Source organism: Lepisma saccharinum, chromosome 21, assembly GCF_977018435.1.
Source record: "Lepisma saccharinum chromosome 21, izLepSacc3.1, whole genome shotgun sequence".
Classification (NCBI taxonomy): Eukaryota; Metazoa; Arthropoda; class Insecta; order Zygentoma; family Lepismatidae; genus Lepisma; species Lepisma saccharinum.
This window is the reverse complement of record NC_139249.1, coordinates 34344084-34357954: the sequence shown is the minus strand read 5'-3', so window position 1 is coordinate 34357954 and position 13871 is coordinate 34344084. Positions and strand designations below refer to the sequence as shown.

General features: G+C 39.3%; 1 protein-coding gene across 1 annotated transcript in view; it reads left to right on the top strand.

Annotated features, from left to right (window-relative positions):
* LOC146003883 (thrombospondin type-1 domain-containing protein 7B-like) overlaps positions 1–13871 on the top strand; it is a 559677-nt gene that overhangs the window by 311477 nt on the left and 234329 nt on the right. The window contains exons 19-22 of the mRNA XM_083142348.1: positions 971–1218; positions 4223–4347; positions 6319–6467; positions 8128–8374. Of these exons, the coding sequence (XP_082998474.1) occupies positions 971–1218; positions 4223–4347; positions 6319–6467; positions 8128–8374 (769 nt within the window). The remainder of the gene's footprint in view (positions 1–970; positions 1219–4222; positions 4348–6318; positions 6468–8127; positions 8375–13871) is intronic.

The following is a 13871-nucleotide window of genomic DNA, read 5'->3' as shown; positions in this document are numbered from 1 at the left end:
GTCCCTGAAACTACTATTCAGGAAATATGTTGTTCTAATCTTAAGAAACTGTAAACTTAGATGAGCAAGGTTTGCCATGCTGCCTCACAGTTCACTAATAGCATAGATGGTAGAAACAAAGGAAAGCTTAAGGACTACGATTTATGGAGTTTTCACACCGAAATGACAAGCGACACTTCTCCGCAATGGTCTACACTTGATAGTCACGCTCACCCAATCAGGAAACAGTACTCATATACGCATGGAACAGGAGATTGCAGGATGCTATTGACAATACGCCCAGATTGAGTTGCGCCCAAATATCAAGGGACATTTGCAGCGTGTTGTGTCTCTGGTGTGAAAAGTTGCATTTATTTCTTAAGGTTCACTTTTCAAGTAGCCTGCCACGTGGAGCGTCGTGTTATTTGTACATTTCTGTGTTAAATCTTTCTCGGAATCCATCGCTTCAGGGCAATGGTTCCGGGAAGTCAGGCTTGACAGTTGTTGAAATTTAGCAATGCCATCTCTTGTTCTGTTTGTTAGAATAAGTGGAAGCAAGATTGCGAGTAGTGCCTCTCAGCGCCTCTTAGCGGATTATTATAAAACTTCTTGCGAATGGGGATTCTCAGCAGGAGGTCAGTGCACCGGTTGTCCTGTCTTACTGTCTTAGATGAAGATAATTTTATATATCTTTATCTGTGGAACCACGTGTTAAATGAAGATGGAAATAATAAAATAAATCAAGCGAGAGAATAAGAAATAAGAAATAGATTCAATAAAAGAAGGGAAGTCGATAATATAGGAATAAATAAGAAAATTGTTCGTAAGATTATATCTTCCTATGTTACTGTCCATAATAAAATTGCAATATCATAATAAGTTAATCATAAGAAATTTATCTGACACCACATGTTTGACCATTTGACTAACAAAATACTATATAATTCCAGAACACTTAATTTGATTTAACTTCTTCAAATATTAATTTCAGCCATGCGATCCAAAGAAGGAACGACAAAGAACAAGATCTGTCCTGAGAGCTCCTGCCGATCCTAACGCCAACTGTCCGCCATTGATAGAAGTACAACAGTGCATCTTGAATGTGACGTGCTTCACCTACGAGTGGAGGGCGACGGATTGGAGCAGCTGCATACCGCTAGGTGGCTCCCCGTGCGGGGAAGGAGTTCAAAGTAGAGGGATCTTCTGCTACAGAAGCGATGGGAGAACAGTCGACAACAGGTGCGTTGATACATTAGATGTTTATAGAAAACCTATACTGTTTTAAATGTTATGGTTATGTCAGAAGCTTTCTAAAATCTGAAAGCGAAAGTTCGCAAGAGGAAAGATAGGATGATAATGTAAATAGTTATGCCGGAAGATTAAGTTGCAGTGTATTTTACTGAATTAAGGGCTTAAGGGAAGTATTTACATCTGAAACAACGGAGAGTCAAGAATGACACTTGGGAAAGGTAATTTTTAGTCTAAAATCTATTCTAACATTTGCATAGTTGTAGCATTTCAAACAGTAATCTATCGTCTAGTGATTAGTGTAGAAAAAAGATTTGAATCCCGGCTAATTAATGGATATTTATTATCTTCTTCCATTGCTATACTTTTTGCCATTGTTGCGATCATTCTAAAGATATTAATTGACAATGTAAAAATGAGAAGCTAATCCTGTCATCCCTGTTAAGGCAGAGAAATACCGGCTGATTCAAAAGTTTCTGACATTTTAATCAAAAAGCATTTTATTGACAAAATTGACAATACTGCTGAAGTACTCTAGAATACAAGACAAACTCAGTACATTTCAATGTGGTGACCCAGTAAGTCTAGGCATAGCACCAACTTCTCTTGCGTAGACCAGAACACGTGCTCTAACATGGTTGGCATTATTTCCCATGTTGCTGCAGTTATTAGCTGTGTCGGTTGCTCTATTGTGTTGATCTTTACTTGGCACACCCTAGACTTCAAGTAACCCCAGACAAAAAAGTCTAGAGGTGTCAGGTCTGGAGAGCGAGCCGCCCAAATCTTGGTGAGCCACGGCCGATCCACCTATCGGGGAAGGTGTCGGCGAGGTAGTCCGAACGATTCTGGCGAAATGGGACGGTGCATCATCTTGCTGGAAAACAACAGTGTATTTTATCTCATCCTGAAAATCATTCATTAACGATATAAGGAGAGTGCCAATACACTTTTGAATCATCCTGTATTAAGATATGCATGTAACACTAGAGCCATTAATAATTTTTCGTAATTGATTTGAAAATGCCGAAATCAGCCATGGGTCTAAATGTAGAATTAGCAACATAAGACTTTCAAAATATAGGCTTGAGGAAAATGCAATGAAATAACAATACAAGTTCCATACTGAGTTTTAAGTTAGAGAGCATTGCGTAAATATAAAGTGAAAAAATGCATCCATAACCCTGGCCTGTTTGGAGGGTCATTTTCCCCCCCATCGTCCTCCCCGTAGATCAAATTTTAATAACACCTTCTCATGTGTGTATAGAACTAAAGTGTAAAGTGTGTTGCATAGAAGATAAAATGGTTTATATGTTTGAAGCAAAGCGAATGTGAAGTTGTGACTTATTACCAGCCGGGAAAGAACGGACCATTTGATTTGATTTGATTTGTTATTTTAAGTCCACTTTATGCACAGATATACTAATCGGGAGTGGACCTACAAACCGGATCTGAACCACTGTGCCATGTGCAGAACCGACTAGTGGCGGAGAGTGAGCTTCAGGTTGCTGATACACTAAAAGTAAAACGCTGTTAAGGCGATATAGACGGTGTTGCCAGGAGGCCCACGCCACATTTAGATCAAAGATTAACTTCAGTGGAGCGCAGCGTTGCTAGCAACCATTTATTTGTAGTCTCTTTAACATAACTGAAAGAAAAGCATACTTAATTCAGGAAATGTGTGTTACTTTTCTCGTATAATATCTAAGAAACTAAAATTTAAAATATACAAAACAGTCAGTTTGCCTATAGTGTGGATGTGAAACTTTGTCCCTTACATTGAAAGAAGAACATAAATTGAGAGTATTTGAAATTAAAAAATAGAAAAATATTTGGACCTAAAAGAGATGAGGAGACAGGTGAGTGGAGAAAGTTATATAATTTAGAACTACATAATTTGTATTCATGTCCAGATAGTTTTTAGAATAATTAAATCAAGAAGACTTTGGTGGGAAGTCTATGTGGCACGAATGGGAAAGGAAAGGAGAGTTCTCAGAATTCGTTTTGGGAAACGTGATGGTAAGAGACCTGTAGGAAGACCAAGACGAAGATGGAGGGTTGACGTTGAGATGGACCTAAAGGAAATCGGTAGGGATTGAATTGTTAAGGGTAAGGACAGATGGAAGGCTTATGTTGCTGCAGCCATAAACCTTCTGGTTTAAGAAGGTTGGAGAGTTAGTTAGATAACATTACTGAGGATAAACGTTCACGAAAATGGCTCTCCTGGGATCACTGTCTGTGTCGCTTTAATCTTTTATTTAGTGTAGTAGAATTGTTAGGTCAGGCGTCGTATTCAATTAGCCTTAACCGGAAAAGGTCAATTTGAGAGTTACCTTCGCTCTACGATCTATTCTACCTACGTGTAGACAGCTAGGAGGAGCAGAGAAGAGCTTTAAATCGATCGTCTCCTGTTCAGCCTCACTGAAAGTCGTACCTAAAGGAACATGCATCCTCTGCCCACGTTTGTAGGTAAAAACTGAGGGAAGTACTGATGCTTCCCCGCCTGCGATTTTTTTTCCAGTCAACTTGACAATGCGGTTTCATTTCTAGCTCTCTGATTGCTGTTGGAAAGTTACGGTGCTGTGACTGTGAGAATGTCTTATTTCCTATTTTTCAGCGCAAATTTGCTGCTTTCTAATCTAATCTAACCTAACCTAACCTAACGTACAGCGCAAATAAGACATTCTCACAATCACAGCACCGTAACTTTCCAACAGCCAATCAGAGAGCAAGAAATGAAACCGCATTCACAAGTTGACTGGCAAAAAAAAATGCGCTCCCCGCCTGCCACCAGGCAATGATTAAGGAAAACGTTGTATTCAGTTTACCTTAACTGGAAGGCTTCTTCAGCTACTCGAAAGTACTATTTGGTGTACCTCATTTGCATATACACAAGATTCACAGGCACGCACACACATAGACGTACGTACGTACATGCGTCTACGCACATCTAGTTTCGTATGAGCAAATGGCACATAATCTCCATTTTACTTTCCAGCTTCTGCAAGGACATGTTCAAGCCGACTCCCTCTGAGAAGTGGTGCTACGTCGACTGTCCTGTCGACTGCGAGGTGACGGAATGGACGCCTTGGAACACCTCAGAATGTTCCTGTGGCAGAACAGGTAACTACTGTGGTTTGAACTTAGGTCTCCAGAAATGAATGTCCAACTAAAATTGGCTTAGAATTGTGAGTGATTTTTTTCTGAGAAGTTATTTAACACAGTTCCGTTCTTTTACCATTTATTGTTTATGGAAGTAAAGATGACATTGAAATTAAATTAAACCAATCGAAGTTATTGCAGTTTTGCTTTGTTTTAATATACTATAGGGTGATCCGTTATCTACAAGAGGTTAATGTAGATATCTGTGAGCAGTTTGTTGTAAAGCAGAACGGATGTACGTTTCGAGTGAGTGGAGTCTTCACCTGCGTGGCGACAGTAGCATGCATGTAATACTCGAAAATTTCGCATACCATACGACATACTGTGCACGCTGTTGTGACGTGATCACCACCTTTGTTACCATGCACAGCAGCGCCGCCATGTGGCTGAAGTCTGTAAACCTCCACTCACTCGAAACTTGCATCCTTTCTGCTTATATTACAACAAGCTGCTTGGACATACGTACATTAACCTCTTGTATATAACGGTTTACTTTTCTGACATCTCAAACGGATCACCCTGTATATTAATTTAACAATTGTACAGCATGTATCAAAAGTCACGATAGGATATTATTTATGCTGCAAGAACTCAATATTTGCACACGAAATTGACTAAAAAGTTGTATTAGGTTGAGAGGATTGTTTATCCTTCTCACATACATCGTGTGGTAATAATTCGTTCGTTTTCCGGTAGAGGTCAGTCAATCCCAATACTGTGGTTAGGAGTCAGGTTTTCCGATAGAGGTACGTCCTGCTGCAGTATAAAGGTCACTCTGAGAGCTGCATTGATATGATTTTCTATTTTTGTTATTGTTGCATCTTTTGGCTAATCGCGGTGATGAAAATGAGGGATGACACGATGGAATTGATGAGGCGACACTCGCAACGAAAAGCCATGCCCACCCCGGGATTCGAAACTGGGAACCCTGTGCTAACTAATACGCCGCGGCGGTTAGCTGAACTGACATTAATCTTACAGGTATTCTTTCCATATTTCACTCTTTAAGGCATCTTGTACATAATCTCACTTCCACGCAGTACACACTGGCCTGTATTTTGCAGAATTATGAGGCTCTGGCGTCTCGACTCACAGCCAATACAATTATCTGTGGGACTTGTTTTTTTGGGGAGTCCACATATGTTTGTCATTGTCCCTTCACGCATTTAACGTTAACACCATCTATTCCCATTGTCGCGATTAGCCAAACAGGCAGAAAAGCGACGTAAAATAAAGTAATCAATAAATCATGAATCTTGTTTACTCAAATAGTTTCTGAAATTGTTTTCGCATTTTCTTTTTGGGTTCCAAAACCGGGGGGGCAAGGTTCCAATACTGGCGGGGGGGGCAAAGACAGTTTATTTCCCTTTGTAGATAAAGCTTAGCATAGTGCGGGGGCAAAAGTGGCGAAAAGTGGGGGGCATCTGCCCCCTTGCTCCCCATAATTGCCGCCACTGTTCACAATAATAATATCGATATCTGATCGTGAATTTTGACCCACCATATACGTACATACACAGGAGTGTCCCGCACCGTGGCCGTCTAAGGCGCCAGACTTTCAGCTACGGCTATGGTTCGAGCTTCCTATTGGGAAGCGCATCAACGTTTCTCCTGAGATTTCGGGCTGTGTATGTGACCGGTGGCCACCCACCACCGTGAGGCAATTGGGGAGCTACGAATGAGTAGCGTAACCCGGTCACGGAAACCTACAACGACTGTGGTTCGTCGTGCTGACCACACGTCATCCCGTAACCGGTTGGATGATTGCCGTTACACCTCGGGTTATTATTATACACAGGAGTTCTTAGAATTCTCTTTGTAAGATTTTGGAAACATAAATAGTGCATAAGTTGAGTTTGTGAGTGCATATGTTTCAAATATGTCAGGTCTTTATCACTAATTCTTCTTCGTTCTTCTCTGTGCATCTGCTAGGATCGGTTCTCAGGCGACAGCGGTACATAGTCACCAACCCAAGTGAAATGGGACGCCCGTGTCCTCCTCAGTTGATCCATCACAAGTCCTGTCCGGCTGTCCCGTGTTACTATTGGGACAGAGGTCCGTGGAGAAGCTGCGACTTACACGTAAGTACCGTGCTCCTTTTTTATTTGATACTAAAGATGTTTCATATCGTTCCATTCTTGGTATCCTCTCGAGCTGTAAGTGCCTGCCTTGTTCTAATTCTGACAATATTGGACAATTTCCTTCGTCATAACTCAGGTGTTCTCTCGATGTTAAGATTTTCTCTCTCTTTCTTTCCATTTTTCTTTCTTTGTTTTCCTCTTTTTCTCTTCCTTTGTACTTCTCTCTCTCTTTTTCTCGTTATATTTCTTTCTAGCTCTCTCTTTCTTTGTCCTCTTTGTTTCTCTTTCTCAACATCCCATCTCCACCTTCTCTCTCTCTTTTTCTCGTTATATTTCTCTCTAGCTCTCTTTTTATTTGTACACTTTGTTTCTCTTTCTCAACATCGCATCTCTTTCCTGCCTCTTTCTCAATCCCTTTCTCCAAACTCCTTCTTGTTTTCTCTTGTATTCTCTTTCTACGTGTTTTCTGTATCTCCTTTTTTACTTTTTGTACTTCTCTTTATGAGTGTGTGTAATAGAAATAATAGAAGAATATTTCAAAAACATATTGAAAAATCCAGAAACATGCGCTCCGTTAAATAAGTTATTTCTCCACACTCACTGTGTTTACTTATTTATCTGGTAACACTGTTAAGCCTTGTTTCCATGTTAATAAAACATTCAAATGCTGACCAAAGCAAAATTTATTGTATAACAAATATACACGAAAAACGTAACGTTTTCACCCTCTAACATTGTCTTCTTCAGATAGAGATTCACACTAAATTTATCTGGCACATATTGTGTACAAAATAAATATGCTGAGACTCGCCTGATGAAAGCTGAAATATTAGGTGTAGAAAAAATGTGTGTAATATTAATCAGCAAAACAACGCAAATTCATTTATTATTTAACATCAGGTGAAAATTATGCTTTAAAAACGTACCTCTGAACGATGTATCCTATAGGGAAAAGGTCAGAATATCTCTTGCAATGTCTTGAGATAGTTTTAGAATAAGGAAATTGTCCAACTGTTTATAATGAAAATAATATTTTGACAAAGGTTTGTTTTCTTCTTTTAGATTAACGGGCCTCTTACACTGTTTCTGAGGAAGTGTATCTTTATAATGGGTTGTGTATGTCCTGTATTCGTCCCTTTACAAGTTGCACTATTAATCTTTCTCAAGGGGCTTTCTACAACCCTTTTTAAACTTTAAGTAAGCGTGTTAGATAACAACGCACCCCACAAGAAGAACTCATTAATTCAATCAAATTCTCATATAGCCGAAACTATCATACACCTTACACAATAATTCAGTAGTGACTCGAACAAGACTACATTCTCAATAGCCCCGTCTAGTTGGCTGCACTTTTTGACACTCGGTGCAGTGCAGGTGTATCCAGTGTAAGGGTGGTGCAAGGAAATTACGTTCAACCAACTAGACTGCAAGCGGGTGTTCAAGTTCAGAAGATTCAACGAATGCCTGTCTGCTGCTTTAAATGTTCATTTAGCACGCACCAATCACAACACATATCCTGTCCATGTTTGCAACCCGCAAACCTCTTGGGCTATGCAGGTTGCTTGACAATACGGGGTTTCCGTGGCAGATTTCCAAGTTAATATCCATTTATTGCACCGTATCTGAGAACCCGTGACTGTCACGTGTATTCTTGTTGCAGGGAGCTACCTGCGGCCACGGGACTATCTCGAGGAACGTGACGTGCAAGCGGGAAGGAGGGGAACTGGTGGACGAGGACCTGTGTCTGGCACAGGCGGACGTTCCCTTCAAGGACCGAGGATTTCTGGAAGTGGCTCTGGACCTGAGGAGAGAGGATTCCTGCTACGTGCCTTGCCGGGGAGATTGCGAAGTGTCCGAGTGGAGCCGATGGAGCCACTGTCACAGGAACTGCCAGGATGGAGAAATGGGTAAGTTCCAGTGTTGCCATCTTGAGGTATCTGCGTGGGATTTTTTTCAGAAAGTGAGGGAAATTTTATGGTGACACTTTTTCAACAATTATATGTTTTTTAGAGATTTTCAATATTCACTGCTTGTAATGAAAAATATCTGAAAATATTCTGTAACTCTAAATTTTTTACAGCTATAATATGAAAACAGCGACCTAACAGTATCATTCTCACCTATTTTTCGTTATGCTTTTAAACCGTTGTCTACTGGGAGAAAGTGAGAAATGTTCAATTCTTTAACATTTAATCCCTAACATAACATAACATCCTAATACCAATTACAAATATTGAGATTTTGGAACTATTGTTGTGTATGTTGAATATTTAGTAGCAGACGTTTGTGTTCATGTATTTAAATTGTCCAAATAAAAATAAAGGTAAAACATTGGACCGAGCCATGAAGACACATACGAGACGAAGAGGGAGCCACACATTTTCGATCTCCGTCATACTGAATGTGATGTGATCAGCACCACGCTCCGGCCGGCCATACCTCCGAGGTTATCCCAGATACCCATATTGAGAACTGGTTGAGTCCTTACTTCACAAACATTATTTTATGGTATCCTAATATTAATCCTTAATCTCGTAATACGATAGTATTGTCAGGATTGGTGGGAACGTTTCTGGCTTATAATCGTTTACTGAATCGCCTACTTGACCATGCTATCAGAATTAGACTTTTTGAATATTTTATACCATATATTTTTACTCTGTAACACTGAAAACAAGTTTCAACAAGGAAATTTCGAAAAAACATTACATCCGTTGTCTTTTTCAAAAAATTAAAATTCGTGTTTCCGTCGCGAAATAATATTTATTGATCTCTTTTCTTGCATGTAATTTTAGAATTTCAAAACGAAAAAAAATATTTATAATAATAAAATTATATACATTATGTAGACTAGTAGTAAAATTGGCAATGTTTCAATACACCCACGCTATTTTTGTCAAGCCATGTAATAACTGATATTACTACAAATAACAATACTTATCTTCAATACACGTTAATAGTGCATCCGGACAACAATAGTTGGAATATAAAATTGCCGTTGGTAACAATTTTTTAAAAACTTAAATTTTTGAATTACGAATTTTGGAGAAACAAATGGCTCTTCAAGATATCCTAGTATATTATATCAAGTTCCACGTAGTTTTAAGTAAAATCACTATATTTACGTAATATTTATGATTTTAGTGTTTTGATGTATAAGTGAAAGAACCAATATGCACTATTCAGAAGAAGAAGAAAAAATTGTTTCACTACTAACGAGATAGCAGCCAATCAGAACAATCGAATACGATCGGTTCTTACCAGGAAACGATGTAAATTTGTGATTTAATAAATTCTGATTGAAACAGTTGTACAAAAAGATAAACATGTAATCACTTTGAATTAACACTGTAAATTCGTTTATTGCTTCATAGAGGTCAGGGTAGTGAAATTTCAATTCCAAGTCTCTAAATCGAAGCAAACCTAAAAGCTGCAAGGAAAGAATTTTAATTTTTAAAGATGTAGTTCAGTACTAAAATATTTTAATAACATTACAACTGACTGAATACGCGTTACAAAGTATTCATTAGGAAAGTCCAATTTCATATAGTTAAATACGATGCATCCTTTTTCATATTTGAGTGTTTGATGCACTGATCGACAGCTAAAAGTGGTACTTATCGTCTTGAATTTCTGTAAACAGTTTTAAAATTTTCACTTCTCAAATACCACGGTCACACAGCTCAAGAGTAAGATCAATTTGGAGGGCAGATTGGGATAAACAATACTTTTTATATATAAATATACATAAAATGTGTCTTTCTACGTAAATTTGGGGGGGGCGACGGTACCTTGCCCCCCCCCCCAAAGTCGGCACCTACGCATAGCTCCCTTAAATGGACAATACTTTCATTGCAATTTCTGCGCACTGCGTTACTTCTTTTCGATTTTTGAGCAATGGCGACGATAAATATTAATGATGTGATGGTTAGATGAAATTGGATGAAGAAGCATTCATAAAAGGATAGCCTTTCCCAGGTCGGGAATAGAAAACGAAACTTCGTAGTGAGAGTTTTTGAGCGGGGTGGACACCAAAGGAAGGGAGTGAGTTCATGGTTATAACATGTTAATGCTCACATCTCTTTAAAAGACGTGAATATGAAAAAATGGTAAAATTTTCATCCGTACATTTCTCATTACTTCTTCCTACTCTCAATTCAATTCCGGACCTCCACATATATAAATTCTGGCCTTCGGATCCACATGAATACATTTTGCCTTTTTACCGTAAATGTCGGTTCGTGTATTTGTGTTATCCATCGTTATTTCAGAAACTACTTGAACTACAAAGATAAAATTTGGCGGAGTAATAGAACTAAGCTGATAAATGCACTATGAGTTCTATCTATCTCCCTCCTAGCTGTCCATACGACAGTTGACATCAGATGACCTGATAAAATATAAGAAAATAAAAGGCATTGCAGTTAGAAACATGGCAGACAAACATATTTTGAATCTATTGAAATCTAGGAAATTAACTGTGGTAAACTATGTAATTTCGAAAATCAAAAGGGGCTCTAAAGTAACAACATCGTGCAATATAAATTTTCTCTATTGGCTCGTCAAGAATCGAACTGCCGTCACGTGTTGAATACTCGCAGATACAATGTGAAAGTTAGTGTAGGAACAGACCTATCACTGTAATATTCTTCTTAGTCGGTTCATTTATAGGCCACTGTGGTGGCCGATCGTGCTGAGTGGTCGACTAATGGTCCCTACATCCAAGATTCCTGGATCGCACAGGCTGGATTTTAACGTGGAAGTTGAATGACATTTTATAAAAAGTTGCCTCTTCAATATTCTTTACGTGTGTACGGAAGATTTTTTGTTAGTTATAGGCTTCTTCTGGAGGTGGATATGACGATTCCCCGCATATTATAGACATCAAAGACCATCACAATTCTCTGGCGTAAGCAAAAATATTAATTAAAAGCAGCAAAAAACTCGAGAAAAACCAAAGTGGTGAATGCAATCCCCTTGAACGACCCTTGATTGCCACTTTTGTCTTAGAACAACTTTTGAAACGAAGGTTATAAATGGTAATTACGAAATACTTTATTGTGTAGCCCTCGTTGCCATGTAGTATCCATTTTTACAATTCCATCCCCCTTAGAAAAAATCCTAGGTACGCTAGTTTCATCAATTACACATATGGTAATTGACCTTTTTTTCTTGGCTTATTTTAGAGATATCTCTGAGAGAGGAACGATCACTCTTGCCCCATTATCTGTCCATTTATTGCGTAGCGTCTATAATCTTTTCTTTCTGAATCATCACCCCGAAGCCTATTAAGAACCAAACCAATTTGTTCAATCGTTGTGACAAAAAAAATTCCCACCTGGGAATACTATTGACTTGAAGGGTAATTCATAATGGGAGTGCAGAGCTTGAGATGTTGCGTACCTTAGCTCCCATTGTCCTGTCGGTTAGGTTAGGTTAATAATACATTAATAGTAATGACCCTTCATGTCGATAATATTCCCTGGTGGGAATTTTTTTTGTGTGTAAGGCGAAATGGGATGTCCCGTTTCGCCTTAGAAAGTTAGTGTCACATAAATTACACGAAATTGTATTGGTTGAGGTAAAAACGCAATAAGGCGAATCGGGCCGTAGTCATGAATGTTTCTTTGTGAGAGTTCGTTCAAATTCACCTAATCATCATCATAGTCAAAATTGGCGGGTTCGGGACACTTGCATGCAGTGACAGTTGCACGAATCCTGCCCCAGATCAATCGACCTTGGCTGAATCACTGTTTGGGTTGTGACACTTGCACAGAAAGTAAGACGGAGGGAGACTTTTAGCCGACAAATGCCGTTTCCAGGGAACACCGGTGAGTGGAGAAGGTTACATAATTTAGAACTACATATGTCCAGATATTATTAGAATAATTAAATCAAGAAGACTTAGGTGTGCAGGCCATGTGGCACGAATGGGAGAGGAAAGAAGAGTTTACAGGATTCTTGTTGGGAAACCTGATGGTAAGAGACCTGTAGGAAGGCCAAGACGAAGATGGAGGGACAACGTTGAGATGGACCTAAAGGAAATTGGTAGGGATGGAATATATAGATCTTGCTCAAGATAGGGACAGATGGAAGGCCTGTGTTGCTGCAGCCATGAACCTTCGGGTTTAAGAAGGCTAGAGACTTAGTTAGTTAGTTAAGGAACACCGCGTGGAGGTAGTCTCTCTTCGTCCCCCATAAATTTTGTTTCTCTTTTTTCAAAGCTCGTCATTTTTTTCCCACTATGTTCCTGGTTCGAGTGGAAACCATCCTCTATCTTTTTCAGTTCATTTTTTGTTCAAATACATTTACATTTTCCTGGCGATTACTCCAATTTCTGAATATAAGCAATTGCTTTAAGAAATTTTTTCACACTTCCGTTCTCTTCAAGTTTCCTCAAGGCGTCACTTATAATCATATCAGTCCTAATTGCAGATTTGTTTCTTCTCTTACCGTCCTGATTGACAGTTATCCTATCGTAAGTATGGTCATGGTATTCAGCGTCTTCTCGGAGTGTGTTCACTAACGTGTAGACATTCGGATGAGCCCTTGAAAACAAATTGTTCAGCCTCCTGTTCCAACCTTCCGAGACGTTGTTGGTTCGGTGGCCTCTACGAGAACAATACCTTGAAATAGTTCTGTTTTCAAGCAACTGGTCGACGAAATAGTCGTAAAAACTTCGTAGCTTTTGGCTGTGTTTTCTTGGATACATAACCAACCATCGCCAATCATATGAAGTTGTACATGGGTTAGTGAAGCACACATTCGAACGTGAAGGCGAAGTTCTGTGTTTTCTATGTATCACTACGACCGCAGACCTGCATAGAAGATCTGCATAGTGCAAGCGAATATCGCCTCGAGGGAGTCTCTGATAAGAACGTAAACCAATCATGCGTGGAGGAGGGGGAAGACGCCTCGAAAGATTTCTGGCGTCAGCGTCATTGTCGCAAATTAAACGGACATGGACATTGACCTCTCCGTGCAACAGTCACTAAATTCACCTCCGTGCAAATGTAACTACGGGCAAGTGTCACAAACTCAAAATTGGCAGACTCAACACAAGAAACAAATTCGACTCGAATTAACTCAACAGCAAATACATTATAACATGTCAAATTAGCGTTGTGCATAGATTTCCATTGGGCGTGTTATCAGAACCGTTTCCACTTCGTAAAGACGCAGGCGGAGGTAAAATCAGAGGGAAATCCCTTTCGTTTTGAAGGGAAATTTATATTTTCATAGGGCGGCAACACTGCAGATGTCTCGAAGAACACTGTATCCGTAGATTAGTTTCGTGCACAAGCATCCGAAATGCTGCATTAGTTTGCAGGCCGGGACAGGAACAAAACCATTTGTCTCTCGGCTATTCCAATCTTTGAGTTGCCAAGGAAATGCTTTTCCTTG